The sequence below is a fragment of the Eubalaena glacialis genome, chromosome 2 (assembly GCF_028564815.1).
Source record: "Eubalaena glacialis isolate mEubGla1 chromosome 2, mEubGla1.1.hap2.+ XY, whole genome shotgun sequence".
Lineage (NCBI taxonomy): Eukaryota > Metazoa > Chordata > Mammalia > Artiodactyla > Balaenidae > Eubalaena > Eubalaena glacialis.
The window spans coordinates 184726657-184746296 of record NC_083717.1 but is presented as its reverse complement, the minus strand read 5'-3'; the positions used below and the strand labels follow the sequence as shown (position 1 = coordinate 184746296).

General features: G+C 37.4%; 1 protein-coding gene across 3 annotated transcripts in view; it reads right to left on the bottom strand.

Annotated features, from left to right (window-relative positions):
* UNC79 (unc-79 homolog, NALCN channel complex subunit) overlaps positions 1–19640 on the bottom strand; it is a 204647-nt gene that overhangs the window by 36430 nt on the left and 148577 nt on the right. For all 3 annotated transcript variants that reach the window (XM_061182833.1, XM_061182834.1, XM_061182835.1), the window contains 6 exons: positions 17631–17669; positions 14659–14771; positions 14485–14570; positions 13413–13586; positions 9766–9834; positions 6250–6360 (listed from right to left, as the gene is read on the bottom strand). In XM_061182833.1, coding sequence (XP_061038816.1) covers positions 6250–6360; positions 9766–9834; positions 13413–13586; positions 14485–14570; positions 14659–14771; positions 17631–17669 — 592 coding nt within the window. The remainder of the gene's footprint in view (positions 1–6249; positions 6361–9765; positions 9835–13412; positions 13587–14484; positions 14571–14658; positions 14772–17630; positions 17670–19640) is intronic.

The window sequence follows — 19640 nt, the reverse complement described above, 5'->3', positions numbered from 1 at the left end:
GAGACCCTGTAGGTCTGTATCCACTGTCTTTTCTTTCTACTCATTCTCACTTGTGGTGTCTTGCCTCCTCATATGTCTGGTTATCTTTGCATGTTGCATCCTTTATTTTTAAAATATTTTTAGAAATAATTTGAGGCCTGAAATGTTATCTTCCTCCGAAGAGCTCTCTGTTCATTTTTTACCAGGTACTGGAGGCACTAGTGATCCAGGGTTACCTTAATACACATACAAACCTTGTAATATCTTATCTTGGGCCACCAAAGGTCTTGACAGGGATCTGTGTCCATGTGAGGACCACTTTACTTCTGGGTTATCTTTACTTAGTGGTCCCAGCCAAAAGGTGCAGGAGGTGCAGGATCAGAGAGTCTCCACTCTTGGAAGGTCCTGGGTTCTGACTTTTTCCCCCCTAGCCTCCTGGATCTTCCAGAATTGTCACATCTTTCAGATAGGCAAACACCCCCAGGGCAAAAAAAGGTCTTCAGTGCTAGGCTCAGATCTCTGCATTTCTGTGTTCTCTCAGATCTTAGCCTGGTAATTCTATATCTGGTTAGCATTTTGTTAATTTTTTAAAGTTTTCAGAAAATAGTTTGTTCACCTTTTTAAGAAACTTTTCAAATCCAGTGGGAGGATACGTTCAAATTATCTAGTCCATCAGTATCAGGAGAGAAAGTCTAGGATATTTATTGGAATTATACTAAATTTATAGGTTATTTTGTGAGAATTAGCTATCTTTATTATGCTGGGTCCTCATTCATGAACATGAGATCTGTCTCCATTTATTTAACGTTGTTTAATAAAATTTTCTGGTTATCTCCATAAAATTCTTGCATATTTTTGTTAGATTCATTTTTTGTTGCCACAATAAATGCTATTTTTAAAGTATATTTTATAATCATTTGTAGCTGAATAATTAAAGGTAGATGATTTCTGGATGTTCATTTGTATCACCATCCTTGCTGAATTCTCATAAAAGTTATAAAAAGGTGTCTATAGATAGATTCTCTTCAGTTCATTTGTAATCACATCATCTATGAAAAGGGAGAGTTTTTTTCCTTTCTAATCCTTATACTTTGATTTATTCTTCCTGTCTTACTCAACTGAGCAGGACCTCCAGAACCATAGCAAATAGAAGCAGTGATAACGGCCATTCTTGTCTTAACTTATGATTTTAAAGGGACTACTGTTGGCATTTCACCACAAGTATAATGTTTCCTAGAGATTTCTGGTAGACACCCTTTATCAAGTTATCCCTTTTACTCCTAGTTTGACAAGATTTACCATAAATGGATGTTGAATTATATAGAATGCTTCTTTTGTATCTCTTGAGATAATGATAAAAGCTTTTCCTCCTTTAATCTGGCAACATGGTAACATAAATAGATATTCTAATATTTAAACCAATTTTATATTACAAGAAAATCCTCACTAGGTCATGAGGCTTTAGTTTTTTTTAATTTTTTAAATTGAAGTATAGTTGGCGTACAATATTATATAAGTTCCAGGGGAACAATATATTTATTCACAATTTTTAAAGGTTACACTCCATTTATAGTTATTATAAAATATTTCCTATATTCCCCATGTTGTACAATATATCCTTATATTTTATACATAATAGTTTGTACGTCTTAATCCCCTACCCCTATATTGCCCCTCCCCACTTCCCTCTCCCCACTGGTAACCACTAGTTTGTTCTCTGTATCTGTGAGCCTGCTTCTTTTTAGTTATATTCACTAGTTTGTCGTATTTTTAGATTCCACATATAAGTGATATCATACAGTATTTGTCTTTGTTTGTCTGATTTACTTCACTTAGCATAATGCCCTCCAAGTGCATCCATGTTGCTGCAAATGGCAGAATTTCATTCTTTTTTATGGCTGAGCGTGAGGCTTTATTTTTAATGCATTAACTTGGGATTATTCATTCAGAATTTTTGCATCTTTGAAGTATAACTGGCCTATAATTTTCCTTTCCCCTATTGCCCTTGTCTGGTTGGTATCAAAATTCTACTGGCCTCATAAAATATGTTGCAAGTTGTTCCCTTTTTTTCTATTCTCTGTTTTAGTTTGCATAAAGTAGAGCTCAATCTGTTCCTTAAATGTTTAATGAAAGTTGTCTTTAAAATTGGAATGGTTTTTAAACGTAAAATAGATAGCTAGTGGGAAGCAGCCGCATAGCACAGGGAGATCAGCTCGGTGCTTTGTGACCACCTAGAGGGGTGGGACAGGGAGGGTGGGAGGGAGGGAGACGCAAGAGGGAAGAGATATGGGAACATATGTATATGTATAACTGATTCACTTTGTTATAAAGCAGAAACTAACACACCATTGTAAAGCAATTATACTCCAATAAAGATGTTAAAAAAAAAATTGGAATGGTTTTTAACTACTGATTCCATTTTTTCATCATTTAAGTCTAGCCATCTTTTTTCTGATTGTTACATATTACATTTTTTCTAGAAAGCTGTCCCTATTTCCCAAGATTTCAAATTTACTGGCTAAATCTTCTCTTTATATTCTTCATCTCTTTATCTCCCTTTGCTGCATGCTATATAATTTCTTCAGATCTATTTTCATTTCACTAAATCCCTCTTTGGCTATGTCTAATTTGCTCTCTAACCTGTCCACTGAGTTTTTTTTTATGTCAATGACTATTTCATTTCTAGAATTTCTACTTTGTTCAAATCTATCTGTTTTTTTTTTTTAAGTGACTAGATCTTTTCTCATGTTTTTAATTCATCCTTTAATGCTTATCATTCAGAGTATGTTTTTATAGTCTCTAACACATTGTTCTAATATTGGAAGTTCTTAGGGGGAATAATCTTGATTTTTGTTGAGTTTGTTAAAGTAGCTCATGGTGGATTATTTCTTCACATGTTTTGTAATTTTAGATCATGATCTCATGTTCATCCAGATTTTAATTATGGGAATCCTGTTGGGCCTAGGTTGTAGGCATATCCCTCCAGAGAGGTTTGAGGATTGATTTTGAGCTTGCTTCTGCCAGACACTCCAATGCAATTACTTGCCCAGCACCAATTTATTTGACTTTTGGGGGTTCACAGAGCATGCAGGTATTACAAATTCAAATTCTAAACATGTTCAAAGATAGGCTCATGTTTACTAATTCTCAAGGGAAACTACAAATCTTTCAGTTCCCAGGCTCAGACAGAGCCCATTCTTTGTCACCTCCATATAAGAATATATCCTTTCCAAATCGAACTTTTCTCAAACATATAGACTTTCGAGGGTTCTGGCTTTCTCCTGGGGACAACTCAGCTCCAACTCCCAGCCTGAAATAGTCCCAAGACTTCATTTCCTTTCTCTGTATGGGCTTTAAAACTCAAGTCACTAAGGAATATAACAAAAAAGAAACAGACTCACAGACATAGAGAAACCAACTAGTGGTTACCAGCGGAGAAAGGGAAGGGGGTAGGGGACTAAGAGGTACAAACTATTGGGTATAAAATAAGCGACAAGGATATATTGTACAACACAGGGAATATAGCCAATTTTTATAATAACTATAAATGGAGTATAACCTTTAAAAATTGTGAATCACTATATTGTACACCTGGAACTTATATAATATTGTATATCAACCATACTTCAATTAAAAACAAAAAACTCAAGCTACTAAATTACCAGAACAATCAACTTCTCTACCCCAAGACTGCTACAATATCAGCTTATATGCTTACCACTCTGGTTCTCAATTCCCTTTTCATTTTTGCAACTTTCATTCTTATAAAATTTGCTATATTTAAAATCATGTTTATTACATTTCATCCATCACTTCTAGCGTTTTAAGTGGGACAGTTTTCAAGTTATTGAGACTGCCCGATTGCCAAATAGTCTCCAAAGCTATTACCTTTCCATGTCTTTTCTTGGGCACATGAAAAGCTGCTCAACATCACTAATTATTAGAGAAATGCAAATCAAAACTACAATGAGGTATCACCTCACACCAGTCAGAATGGCCATTATCAAAAAAATCTAGAAACAATAAATGCTGGAAAGGGTGTGGTGAAAAGGGAACCCTCTTGCACTGTTGGTGGGAATGTAAATTGGTACAACCAGTATGGAAAACAGTATGGAGGTTCCTTAAAAAACTAAAAATAGAACTACCCTATGACCCAGCAATCCCACTACTGGGCATATACCCTGAGAAAACCATAATTCAAAAAGAGACATGTACCACAATGTTCGTTGCAGCACTATTTAAAATAGCCAGGACATGGAACCAACCTAAATGTCCACCGTCAGATGAACGGATAAAGAAGATGTGGCACATATATACAATGGAATATTACTCAGCCATAAAAAGAAATGAAATTGAGTTATTTGTAGTGAGGTGGATGGACCTAGAGTCTGTCATACAGAGTGAAGTAAGTCAGAAAGAGAAAAACAAATACTGTATGCTAACGCATATATATGGAATCTTAAAAAAAAAAAAATGGTACTGATGAACCTAGTTGCAGGGCAGGAATAAAGAGGTAGACATAGAAAATGGACTTGAGGACATGAGGTGGGAGGGCGAAGCTGGGGCGAAGTGAGAGTAGCATTGACATATATATACTACGGAATATAAAATAGTTGGCTGGTGGGAAGCAGCAGCATAGCACAGGGAAATCGGCTCAGTGCTTTGCGATGACCTAGAGGGGTGGGATAGGGAGGGTGGGAGGGAGGCTCAAGAGGGAGGGGATATGGGGACATGTGTATGCATATGGCTGATTCGCTTTGTTGTGCAACAGAAACTAACACAGTATTGTGAAGCAGTTGAGGAGAAGCCTCAATTAGATACTGCTATTTCTTTAGCTATTTCTTATAGTTTCTCATTATCTGTGAAAAAGGTGGGAATGCCCTAGATCAAAGCTTTCTACAACTAATAGTCATTTTGAGTTGCAGAATGAAGAAGGGTAGATGACAACCGGAAGAGAGAGGCCACTAAAGTTATGATAGATTATGAGGGGATATAATGCATAATGAATATTTAAAACCAAAAATATCTTGAATTCAAAATAGTGGAAGGTCCACTGTAATCAATACTTATAGTACACAGCATAGAAAGTACAAACTCATTATGATTCCTCCTCTATAAAATATATAATTTAAACAAATCAAACATAAAGAAAATTAAGAAATAAAGTGACTTCTAAAAATAGAATATCTTTTCATTGTATTTGCTGCTGTGTCTTACAGATCTATTTTTTTAAGTGAAAAAAAGATAAAGAAGTTATTTTTCAGGAAGGATTTGAAAGAAGAAAAAAATACTGATTATTTTGGTAGTTAGAAAATATATTGTTCCAGGCAGAGTAATAAACAGTTTATAATCAGAAAGATTAAAGAGAAGGTTATCATGAAACACTTAACATGGTGGAATGGACACAAGATGGTAAGAAAGGAGACAAGGGTGTTTTAAATAGAATGAAAACCTTGATAAAAATTAGATTTTTAGGAGAAATTAAAGGGCTTGTAGAAGTGGACAACGTGAATAAAGGAGTATTCTGAATGTTTAAGAGGGAACAACAGAAACAGAAACCCCGCTGAAAATAAACTTGGAAAATTTGGAAATTGGAAAAGTAACATTTGCACATTGTTCTTAAGGACAGAAACGCTCTCAATTTGTCCCGCCTTCTGCTTTTCCATTAGGATAGTGTCTATCAGCACCAACAAGGCTGCTATATGCGCTGGGCAAGCAGTACTTTTCCACTTCCTCAGTAGTGGGGCAGGGGAAACTAAAGATAATGCAATAGAGAAACCATTATCAAAGCAAGATGACAAAAGATGAGATTACAGTCTCAGAGGCCAAGAACCCAGAACTGGAGAGACAGACAAATGATGAGAATTAAGGAGCTCTCCACAGGCTTTTACAAATGACAAGCTGATATTTTTCTACTTTGGGTATAAAATTGATAGGTACTGATGGCTTGCCCACTAATCATAGGATGGTGAACTTGAAAAGGACATTAGAGGTCATTTAGACCATTATCTCATTTCATTCAAAATACCTCTTCTCCTCTAAACCATATGACTCTCAGTTCTCCAAATTTGCATATTTAACGTATAGTTTATATATTTGTGTGTGCAAAGTGTTTCCTTCTAATGATTTTTATTAGACCTCAGTAGAATTACTCACTTTTAACTATACTGAGGCAAATTAACCTAAGAGGGATTTGATACTGATTAGAAAGAATATGTTTCTGCCAGTTTTTTGTTTCCCAGGGACACATAAACACACATGCAACCTTACCTTAGTGAAAGCTCGGTAACATAAGCCACACACCTCCACCAGGTAGGCCAAAGTGAAGATGGCATTCTGAATTACAAAGCTGAGCAGTTTTGAAAATGGTTCCAACAAACTCTGCAATGAGATTGGGGCCAAAATAAAACGAAAATCAATTGCTGATTCTTTCATTAAAAAAAAGTACTAAAGTCTAATGATACCTTAACTAATGGGATCACTCTTTCTTAATTTCAAATCTGTTGCCGGGTGGCTACTGTAGCAACCCTGTTTGTCTAACAAGAACAGAACTGAATCTTCAATCAATGGCTCAAAGAGCATGACGTAATCATTTTATTGCTAAAAAAAAAATCCACTTTTTCCATGTGGCATCATTTATAAACCTACCTAACTCCAATCTTATCCTCATACCCACCCCCAGCAATCAAGACTCTGTGAGGTTTGCTTTAGGATCTCCCACTCTATTTCTCTGAATCTTTAGGCATGTGTGAGTTCATCAGACACAGCTCCTCTAGAAGCCTGTCATCTCAGTTAAGTAGCACAAACCACCCTTGCACGTAAGTACCAAAGCACTATTAGCTTAGATAAGACACATCAGGACCCAGCTTCCTGCCAGTGTTTACCAGGAAGGCTGTCAGTTTTGGTTTCCCCATCTGAATCCCACCCATAAAAGGTCAGTTTTAGATCCTTATGCTTTCTTAAGTCATTTAGAGACATTTATTGAGTACCTACTAAGTATCAGGCAGAGTTACATGCTTTTGTATCGTTTATCTCATTTAAATTTCTTAAAACAATCCTGGGGAGACAGTATATTATAATAATTAATGACACAAGCTCTAGAATTTCACACCAGTGTTTGCAAACTTTAGCTCTCCGTGACCTTGAATAAGTGATTTAACCTCTCTGGACTTAATTCTCTTCCCTGTAAAATGAGGATAATAATGACCTCCATCTCAATAGTGTTGTGAGAATTAAAGAAGATAATGTATGTAAAGTACTTGGCAACAGTAAGCCTTCCATCACTGTTAGTTATGAACTGCACCATAACTCTGAAGCTTTAATATCCCCATTCTTCAGCTGAGGCAGCTAAGTAGGTAAGTAACTTGCCTAAGGCCATACAGCCATTGAATGGAATTCAAACTCAAATTCCAGGGCAATTTTCCAGAGGGAGAACTGCTCTGTAGGGAAGAGAGGATTTTAATTGGGCTCCAAAAGACTTCGATGCCGTGATTTCCACTACTTCTCAACCTCTATGGTCCTAACTATCTGGATTATGAAAGTAACACATGCTCAGTGTGCAAACGCAGGATCTGTAGCAAAGTACAGATAAGGAAATAAAAGTCATCCATATTCCCATCACCCAGTGGTAACATTTTGATATATTTCTCTTCTTCATCACACACCAGTTTACTCAGTTGAAATCTTACACGTATATATAATACTACATTTTGTTAAGATAATAACGTACAAAATTTCCAATGCTATTTAATTCTTCATAAAGATCCATTTTAATGGCCACAAAAGTCAGATTTTATTATACAGAACATCTCAATAAATACGTTTTTGCATGAAATTTGCATTTTCTTCCTTAGAATAGATTCCCAGAAAAAGAATGACTAAATCAAAGAATATGTGCTTTTTTGAGGTCCTTTTTCCTTATGGATACAAAAATGAATTCATTACACTGCCTCTGAGGATAGGAATTATGTTTGTTATTTGTATTACCCGCAGAAACCATGCAGTGCTTTCCATACAGAAAATCTTAGAGACACTCTTTGAAATAGTACTATTGATTCAGTATTGTTTGCTTTGTATAAATGTTGTTGCCTTAAAACACTAATAATGAATGAACAGGGATAGGGATAGGAATATGTCTCTGGTTGATATACATCCTTATTGGTCAAAAAAAGAAACCTGAATTCAGACCTATATAGAAACTTGCTCTTTTATCTAGCAAAGCAGCATGGTAATGGGGCAATACGGTACAACAGACAAATAAAAAAGCTTGAAATCAAAGGACCTAGATTCAAGTCTCAAATCTTCCAGTAACCAGCTATGTGACCTTGGCCAGGACACTTCATCTCTCTGAGCCTGTTTCCTTATCTGTAAATGAGCAGACTAGACCAAATGATCTCTATGCAATTTTCTAGCATAAACCATGAGTCTATGCAAGCACAGTCAAGGTAAAAAGTTACAGGGGATGTGCCTTCTTGGTATATTAACTAGTAGCTACAAGCCATTGCAATACAAATTATTGCACTATTGCACATAATGCAGCCTGGGAATGTAGCCAGGAATACAAAAGTAAATGAGACACAGTGCTGGACTTCATAAAGCTCACAGGCTCACTGGGGAGACTTCAGTATAATATTACTGCTCATATAGAGAGCTCTGTCAGGTATTGTGGGATCTGATATAGGAGGAAGCTGCTACAGAAAATGTGAGCCTTTTTAAAATTGGAATGGAATTCAGATTCTCATCTTGAAGAATGAGAAGGAGTTCACTCACCAGCAAGGGTATAAAGCATTTCAGGCAAAGGAAATGGCCTAAGCAAAGGCAAGGAAGTATGAAATTAAATAAGATTATAAATGTACAGCAATTAGCACAATGTCTGCCATATGGTAAGTGCTCAACAAACAGTGGTTATTGTTTCGATGATGATAATGATGATGATTCTGAAAGTACGCAGGAAGCACAGGGATGGGACAAGTAGCCAAAGACCAATTAGGAAAGGTAGGCTTGCAAGTTAATGAAGTACCTTCTTGTATGCTCCATTATGGAATTTGGACATTATCTTAAAAGAAGTGAGAAGTTATCAAAGATTTTAAGCAAGGAACCAGTGCGATGAGATCTGTGTTTGGAAGGATCATCTAGCTCATAGTATTGAGGATGAACTGGTGGACATGGCCCAGGACTAAAATGACCAATGATATTGTAATCTATTAGAGTTCTTCATACTAGGCACTTTCAAAAGGTTGAAAGTGGCAACTAGAGATTATCATACCAAGTGAAATAAGTCAGAAAGAGAAAGACAAATACCATATGATATCACTTATATGTGGAATCTAAAATATGACAGTGAATCTACCTATGAAACAGAAACAGAATCAGGGACATAGAGAATAGACTGTTGGTTGCCAAGGGGTGGGTGGTGGGAGAGAGATGGATTGGGAGTTTGGGATTGGCAGATGAAAACTGGTATATCTAGAATGGATAAACAACAAGGTCCTACTGTATAGCACAGAGAACTATATTCAATATCCTGTGATAAACCAAAATGGAAAATAATATGAAAAAGAATGTATATATATGTATAACTGAGTCACTCTGCTGTACAGCAGTAATTAACACAACATTGTAATTCAACTATACTTCACTAAAAAATAAATTTTAAAAAAAAGGTTGAAAGTGAAGCATTCAGTATGTGATAACTATTTCTTCAGTACTGCTTGCTATATGCCTGTCTTTTAGGTTAAAAAAATAACCAAATAACCAATTGGTTATGTTTTTCCGAAACATACATACCCTTGTGGCATTGGTAGAGGGTATCTTCAAGAGGCAAATCATAATTCTCAAACTGGAATCTAAAGAACACTATGAACAAATACAAAAAAAGTAAAAGTCAGTACTCTTCTTAACATATCTTTTGCTTCATATATTTCCTCTAAGCATTTATTTTAGGAAAAAAAAATCTGAAATATAGCTGCCTCCTTACAGTTTTCCATGCCATATATTCATGTTGAAAAAATAATTCTTAGCTTTAAAAATTTAATTAAACCATTAATTAAACAGTGTTAAACAATTAAATAATATTAATTGATATTAAATGTGCCCAGTCCTAAAGAGGTCTATTAATTTGTGAAAGGCCATGTTGAAAAAAAAAACCTACTTAGATCAATTTAAAACCATTAGGCTTATTAGTCCAAATAAAGAACGTTTCATCTGTCATTTCTCTGCTACGAAAAGATATAACAATAACCTAAGAAAAAGCAGTAAAATTCCTACAAGAGAAAATCATGCCTCACAAATCAAGTAGCATATTCTGGCACAATTCCACATCAAAATGTACTTTTTAAATAATGTGTACTGGGTTTGGGGGAAAATGTTATAGCAAGAATAAGCAATGGTATTATTTAACATTGTTAAATATATGAAAATAGCGGGTTACAGTGAAATCTCTGCAGCTGTGTACAATATGAACCTCTTTAAGATAGTACAAACGAAGCCAGTGTTTCTCCAAGTATGATCCCTGGACCAGCAGCACCTCTATTACCTGGAAACTAGTTGGAATGCAAATCCTCAGGTCGCACCCCTACTGAACCGGAAGTTCTCAGAATAAGGCCCAGGAGTCAGATTTTTAGCAAGTCCTTCAGGGACACTGACACACACTGATGTTTGAAATCCACTTCTCTAAATTGATGAGAACAAACTACAGAAGGTCTTTCAATGGCTTAATATTTTCCCCAGAGATGAAATACACAGCATAGGATGATCAGAGGCAGTGCCCAGACAAAATCCAGCAGGGCAAGTTTTCAGATAAATTCTGAAAGCATTTCAGAAGTATCAATACCTTCTAAGGGAACCATTGGTCTATTTAATCTGCTCAATACCCATAGGAGTTGATGTGACATTTACATTACTTTAAACCAGGGGCTGAAAACCGGCTGCTCATCAGGTCCCCACAGTGACCTATGAAGGAAGTCAGGAAATATCTTAGAAAACGTGGGGAGATGAGGACTGCATTCTCAAATAACAATTGGCTGGAGTGGAGGAGCAGCTGACCCCATTAGAAAGGACTGGTGCTTTCCAGTTCTCAAGGGTCTCCATTCTCCTTCTTATCTCACTCTGCTCCACTCATTAACCTTGCAGTCAGGGTCCCTTTGGACAGGACTGATTGTTACAAATTAGGTTTACTAATTGTTTCCAGCTGGCAATACTTCCAACTAGTCCATGTTCAAGTTAAATATTTTCATTATAGCACCGCCCTACAGGCATTTGAATTTGCCATGCCCAAATTCCCCACCCCTTCTCTAAAAGCGTGTGGCTCCTAAGCAATGAATGGCCCTGAATGGCTCTCTGCTCCTAGGGAGGGTCCATGTGGTCGTGTTAAAATGCATGCACCTCAATATTTTGGTACATGACTCTTTTTGAATTATGGTTTTCTCAGGGTATATGCCCAGTAGTGGGATTGCTGGGTCGTATGGTAGTTCTATTTTTAGTTTTTTAAGGAACGTCCATACTGTTCTCCATAGTGGCTGTATCAATTTACATTCCCACCAACAGTGCAAGAGGGTTCCCTTTTCTCCACACCCTCTCCAGCATTTATTGTCTGTAGATTTTTTGATGATGGCCATTCTGACCAGTGTGAGATGATATCTCATTGTAGTTTTGATATGCATTTCTCTAATGATTAATGATGTTGAGCATTCTTTCATGTGTCTGTTGGCAATCTGTATATCTTCTTTGGAGAAATGTCTATTTAGGTCTTCTGCCCATTTTTGGATTGGGTTGTTTGTTTTTTTTAATGTTGAGCTGCATGAGCTGCTTGTAAATTTTGGAGATTAATCCTTTGTCAGTTGCTTCATGGACTTGAGGATACGGGGAGGGGGAAGGGTAAGCTGGGACAAAGTGAGAGAGTGGCATGGACATATATACACTACCAAACGTAAAATAGATAGCTAGTGGGAAGCAGCCGCATAGCACAGGGAGATCAGCTCGGTGCTTTGTGACCACCTAGAGGGGTGGGATAGGGAGGGTGGGAGGGAGACGCAAGAGGGAAGAGATATGGGAACATATGTATATGTATAACTGATTCACTTTGTTATAATGCAGAAAGTAACACACCATTGTAAAGCAATTATACTCCAGTAAAGATGTTAAAAAAAAAATGCATGCACTTGATTTCCTAAGTGTATATGTACAATAGCTATGTACATGCATAGTTTCAAAGTACCAATTCTCTTTGCTTGGATTTATTCAACTACTCTAGATTTCTGGATAGACAAGAATCACAGGATGTGAGAGATGGCAAAGATCTCAGTATTCCTGCTTCTTACAGTAATTTCAAACTCAAAGAAACCAGCATACACCAAGGTAAGGGTCCCTGAATTATCATCCTTACAGACCTTATTTGGGGGTCGCATTTTCCAAATTTGCCCATTTGGGAAAAGGTATTATCAGAGGTGGTTGGTCTTTTAAAAACATTTTACATATATGTAATATTCATTTCAGAAGTAGTGCTGCCAACGTGTAACTTCACTTGTCAGATCCAGTTTTGCTGCAAGTTGAATATTTTTATCTGTGACCTGGATAAAGCACAAAAAGCTTGTGGAACCAATGAGGTTCAAAGACACAGCAATGGCCACTACCAGCTACCTCCTTTCTCCCTGCTATAGAGACCTGAATGCCTCTAATTCACCCTTGTTCTAGAAGGACTCTAGGAGTCTGCTAGTGAAAGGACACTGGATTGGGAGTCAGAAGACTTGAGTTCTAATCTTTACACTGCCACTATCTCTCTGAATTTGCAGTTCTCCATCTGGAAAATGGGAGCATTGGAAAGGATGGTTTTTATAGGTCTCTTCCCGTTTTGACAGTATAGGATTCTGTTTTTGCATTTAATGGGCTCATATTGAAAATGTTCCTTAGGCTACCAGATTTCTAGCTAGGTAATTTTGTGTGTATTCTTGGAGGGTGGTATGGCGTTGGGCAGGGGGTGAGGGAGTAGGGTGAGGAGGGGTAAAGCTGTCAAATAGAAATATCATCTTGGTCTTTCAAGTACTTTATTCACACACACAAAAGCAATCACTTCCCTTTAGATAATGCTCTAAAATTGAAGCCTTACATTATATGTCTGGTCTCCTTTTAGATGAAACTATTATGTTTTTATTTAATATCCTTTTGAGAACAATTTCTAGATAAACACAATCTACTAACGTCTTCCTGAACTTTTTTATTTTTTACACAACTGGAAACATGAAATCACTAAGTCAAAATGTCCACTGCATATTACTGTCATTCTGTAACATTTGAAGAGAAAACCTAAATAACAATCTCTACTCTGTGGCTAACAGAGACTCCTTACAGCCCTTTATGAAACATTAAATCACCCAAGACCCAGATGATCTGCAAACAGTAAGGAAGTAATTTAAAATGAAATCCTGGGTTCAGCTTACCTTCAGAGGCAAAACACAAGGCAGCTTGGCAAAAAAAGTCTGAAACTGGTTGCTGATGATTGTCCAGAGGCTACTAGGAGAATCCATGGGCAAAGCTTCCATGAAGGTAGCAATGTTTTCCAAACAGCGTATCATAGCGCCCCCTGCTGGTAAATTCTTTTTGTTATTTAGACCCTAAAAACACAAAGCATAGGCAATCAACTGCTGAAACAGTGTGGGAATTCATACAGCTATTTGGTGAAGGTCAGTTTTTAAAAATCATACATTCACACTATAAACATGTGTTGTGTGCCTGCTATAAAGGCTAATCATTGTAACCAGCAGGAGTACAGGGGAAAATTGACGAATCCACACAAAGTTAGGGGGGGAAATTATGATCTCTGACTCAGTGAGAAAGGGTGAAATGTGAGCAGGAAATTAGAAACACCTTTTAAGGATCTACAATTGGTGTGGTTAGGTGTTAAGAAACGCAGTGAATGATGCTTGTTGGAAACTCCACCGGCCAAAGACTGAGGATGACTACTATAGCAACAGCAAAGTCCCCACAGCAATCTGCCAACCCTCCAAGCTAACTGAAAAAAGCTAATAAGCAGAGGACAGGAGACAGACTCCAAGTAAAGCGATACAGCGAATAAGCCGTGGAAGTGAGAAGTGGCTTCAAGTCTCATGATACAGAAAATAAGCAGACCTCGAACCCAGATCTCTTGATACAACAAGCAAACGGTGAAGCTGAAATTTGAATCCGAGTCTCGGGATACAATGCATATGGATCTACGCACCACCCATTCTGAAAGCTGGAGAGTTTTGTGGAGGTGAGTGCACCACGCCTGGCATCCGCCTCTTAGTGAAGGGGTCCAGAAGCTTCAAGTAAATTGTAAGTCCACACTAAACAGCAGTGTCCAACTGACACTATTCTATGCGTTGGCAATTTTCACTTTTTTAATGTTTTAATTTTAAATTACTTAAAATTTAATTTGACATTTAAAATTTAATACTTAAATTAAATGACTTTGAATTTCTTCCTCAGCAGTGATTTCGGCAGGGGCTCAGAGTGCCGAGAAAGCAAACCTACCTCCAAGAGTTGACTGAGGACGGCAACAGAGCTCAGCTCATTGAAGTCCATCAGAGACGTGGCCAAGGTCCGTAAAAAAGTCCCATCTGGAAAGACAACAATCAGATTTAGTAGCGTTTGGGTTTCAGCGACTAGCCACGTCTGTGGTGTCTGGATTCCCCACGGATGAATTACCTTTGATAGTGCTCTGGAACAGCTGCGGGAAGATGCCATTGGGAGCCAGTTGATGGAAGATACAGCGCAGGAACTGCTTGGCCACCCCCGCTGCATTGCCGGGGACCATCATGCTGGCGTTGACCAGGGAGAGAAAACACAAGGAATCTTGGAGCAACCAGCATGAGTTCAGGTATTTATTTACTTATTTATTCACATACACATCAGTCCTCTTATGGAACATCCCACTGTCATTTTCATTAGTAAGATGAAATATTCTAGTCACATGGAATCCCTGTTAACAATACATTTTTAGAAAGAGGGAACCAGGTAATGCCAGAGTTGGTCTCAGACTAATTCCAGCCACCCCACTGTACAGATGAGGATTCCCAGGCCAGAGAGAAAAGGTGACCTACAAAGGCTACAAGTCCAGAGAATGGCAGAGTCAGGACTAGAATCCAGGATGGGGATTATCAGCAAGATCCTCTCAGAAAGTGTCCTTGGCTGAGAGAGAGGCAGCCCCTCTGAGGGAAAATGCAGGGAGGGAGATGTTCATTCCTCCTGGAAGATCTGGGAAGTTTTCTTGGGGCATATGAGCTGGTACTTGTAAAAAGGTTAGGACTTTGATATGTGCAGTTTTCCCCTTTACCATCTGCACTACCACTGCATGTCAAAACAGGGAGCCAAGAGATGATTATTTGGCCTTTCCCCTTAGACCAAAGTATCAGAAAGGATGTTCCCAGAGGTGATTGTAGCTGAGTTGCTGAAAAGAAGAAGGAGGAAATCAAAGAGCCCAACTGGATAACTAGTAAAAAATCCATCTTACCTAATTGTTTCTTTCTGCCTTGTCTACCCTGATATGCTGGCTCAAACTTATGGGTCAAAAATGTTCTTCAGGAAGAAATGACACCAAACCCTCACAAACTCTTTCGAAAATTAGAAAAGGAGGGAACCCTTCCCAGTTTATTTTATGAGGCCCTAAAACTAAAATCAGATAAAGCATTACAAATAAAACAAAACAAAAACCAAGAAGGAACAAAATGAAAAGAAAAAGGACAGACCAATAGTCCTCATGGACATTGAATCCAACTGTAGATAAAAAGGATGATTGACCATGACCAAATAGAGTTTATCCCAGGAATGTAAGAATGACTTAATATTCAAAACCCAATCAATGCAATTCAATATCTTAAAGAATAAAGGGCAAAAACCATAGTTATTTCAATAGATAACAGAAAGTGCATTTGATAAAATTCAACATGCATTCATGACAAAAAACTCTCAGCAAACTAGAAATAGAAGGAACTATCCTCAGTCTGGTAAAGGGCACCTATGAAAACCTATAGCGAACATAATTAATGGTGAGATATTAAATGATTTTCTTGTAAGAGCAAGAACAAGGCAAGGGTGCTCATTCACATCTTTAGTATTATACTGGAGGTCCTAGCCAATGCAATAGGGTAACAAAAAAGTAAAAGGCATAAAACTCAGAAAGAGGTAAAACTGTCACTATTTACAGATGATATGACTTTTTACATACAATTGCCTTTACATTCTAAGGAATCTAAAAAACAGCTACTACAACTAATAAGTGAATTTAGTTTATTACATTACAATATTAATACAAAAAATTGTATATTTGTATATCAGCAGCAAAAAGTTAGAAAACAAAAATTTTTTTAATTTCATTTACATTGGCATTAAAAAACCAAAATTCCTGGGAATAAATTTAACAAAAGCTATGCAAGATCTCTACAATGAAAACCATAAAACATTGCTGAGAGAAACAAAGACCAAATGAAATGACAATAGACACCATGTTTATTAACTGAAAGACTCAATATTTTTATGATATCATTTATCCCCAAACTGACTTAGAGTCTGAATACAATCCTAGGAGGCTTCCCCCCCAGATTGAGAAGCTTATTCTAAAATTTATGTGTAAATGTAAAGAATCTAGAATATCCAAATCAACCTTCTTTGAAAGGATGACCAAAGTTGGAGAATTCACAATGACTTCAAGACTTACTATACGGCTACAGCAATCAAGACAGTGTGGTGCCAGCACAAGGATCAACATATAGATCAGTGAAACAGGATAGAGAGCCTAGAAATAGACTGAACCTAATACGGTTATTTGATTTTAACAGACACCAAAGTGATCCAATGGGGAAAGAGAAAGTCTTTTTTTTTTTTTTAATGGTGCTGAAATAACCAAGGTATTCACATGGATAAAATGGAACTTCAACCCCTACCTCACACCATACATAAAAATTAATTTGAGATGGACCATGTAAATGCTAAATATAAATGCTAAAACCATAAAACTTCTATTGGGAGACATTGGAAAATATATTCTTGACTTAAAGATAGGCAAAGGTTCCTTAGACAAACAATAAGAAGGAATAATCGTAAGTTGTTTTAATATTTTAAAACATTAGACTTCATCTAAATTAAAAACTTCTCATCAGAGCTTCCCTGGTGGCCCAGTGGTTAAGAATCCGCCTGCCAATGCAGGGGCCACGGGTTCGAGCCCTGGTCCGGGACCACATGCCACGGAGCAACTAAGCCCGTGGGCTGCAACTACTGAGCCTGCGCTCTAGAGCCCGTAAGCCACAACTACTGAAGCCTGTGCGCCTAGAGCCCGTGCTCCGCAACAAGAGAAGCCACCGCAATGAGAAGCCCACGCACCGCAACGAAGAGTAGCCCCCGCTCGCTGCAACTAGAGAAAACCCGAGCGCAGCAACGAAGACCCAACGCAGCCAAATAAATAAATAAATATATATTAAAAAAAAAGTATTTGATGACTGAAATGAGTGAATGCAGGATTGAATAAATGAAGGTGTGAACAGAAAATGAACGAGTGCTCTCTGGAGCTGCAACTGAACCTAACCATATTCCTCCCGTGGTAAACGCTCTAGTGTTTTAGAAATGGATGAACATGCACAGGGGACAAAAAGAAAGTGAGATTTGAGCTCATTTTAGGACCTTACCTTTCTGCTTGATTAGAAAAAGTTGTGCTGGATGCCAATCTAGGAAATAAAGTAAACAGAGTCACATGAGTATCTTAGGTTTTCATGATGAAATGCATGAGTACTGTATGCCGCATTGCAGCTCCCATTTAGATGGGGGACGTGTAAAACCATTGACAATTCCCTTGATCAGGGACAGAGGATCCACTCAGGGGTCAATCTCCAGGGTTCAATTTAATCTAGTTTCTGAAATCTGCTTTCTGCATCAAATCAGATATTTCCATGGAGATGCATACAGTTGAGTTGGTTGAATAGCACCCAGTCAATCTACAAACATGTCCTTTGCAGCCAGGTTAGACAGATAACAGAACAGTATTTGACCCAGTCCATCCCCATATTAACTCAACTCAAAATTCATTTCTTTGTATACAACCTCTGAAACCTCACCGCAAACAAACCACAAACTGTAAAAGCCTCTGTAAGATAGCAAAATAGGTAACGGGTACTTGTCAGCTAATTGTTGGGTTGAAATGACATACTGAAAAGAGAAATGTATTAGGTTAAGTAATCAATATATAACATGTAATTTTTGAAAAATATAATTATATGGTTCTATATGCATGGACATATTCTAGATGTATAGAAAGAAAAAGAATGTAATAAATTCGTGGGTTTAGAAAAACATGTCTTGATCAGTGAGATATTGAAGAAACAAACAAGGAGAATGCTAAAAATTTATTTACTTAAGACCACAACAGTGAATCGAGTCAAGAATGCATTTGGACAGGAATAGAGGGTCCAGCACCAGTAACACCAGACATCATTCCCAGTTGCTTTGGTTATGGTCTCTCTCATACTAATGACACTACAATGAATAGATAAGCATTGGCAAATGAAATAAACAGTAATTAAGGGTGCAGCCAATGTGATCTTGAAGGCCGCATCTAGAAAAAGGGGTGGGTAAATTTTAAGAGAGATCTAAGTAGAGAGCAAAATATGAAATCGTATGAAAAGGCTTGGGTGATAAATGAAAGGGATGTGCTGAACTTACACACTCTTAGAACACGCTGGAAATAGTTCCTGTGGGACTAGAATAAACTTAAGTGCTCGTAAATCCACATGGCCTCACCTGGAATTGAGGTATGCAAGGAAACCCTGAATCAGGTGACTACTGAATCTGCTTTCTTGGTAGGTTTGGTTGCTAAGAATTGGGCAGCTTGCTTTAATGCTCTCCTTGTCTCTTGCTAGTCTGCCCAAAGGAGGTACAGATTTAACGATTTTTATATGTAAGTATGTAAAAATGTATCTCTATTGTTTTTCCTTTGCTTTTCTTCAAAGCTTGTTTGTTTCCATCCTAAGAATTGGCAATGCTTGAACATGATTTATTCTCCCTTATGTTAAAACAAAAACAAAATAAAAACCCCTCTATGTATCTATTACAACTTAGATCAGCTATTTCAAGGAGATGGTAACAGACCAGAACAATAATTCTGTCTGTTCTAAAACTGAGAAGTATTGATAGTAGGAATCGAGACCTTGCATTAATAAAAAACTTTCAATTTCACAAGTATTGCTGATAGCTGGTATAACATTTATTCCACGTTTATTATGATTAGGTTAAAATCAAGGGCTTAATTCATCTTTTCTTATCTCTCTATCTCCCTGTGTTCATCACTTACTTTACACATTGGCTATTTCTAAGTATTAGAGGTGAAATAGTTATACCAAGTCTGACTGCATACTCCTAAGGATACACACACCTAAGGATACTACAGAAAAATCTGGGGAAGGGGGATAAGGGAGTCACATACTTCTGGGGTTGAGGGGTTTTTAACGCTTCCCTGTTTGTCTTTAACTTGAAATCATCATTTTTTTCATTAAAAAGATTAAATTTTAGCTCCATCAAGATTCATTCTCTTTCCTCCATCAAATACCAGGAATTTGCAGAATCCAGTTTTTTTCTCCAACCTCCTCCATAGAGACCTTCCCTAAGAAATCATTTCCATCCTGAGCTCCCATAGCACTCACCGC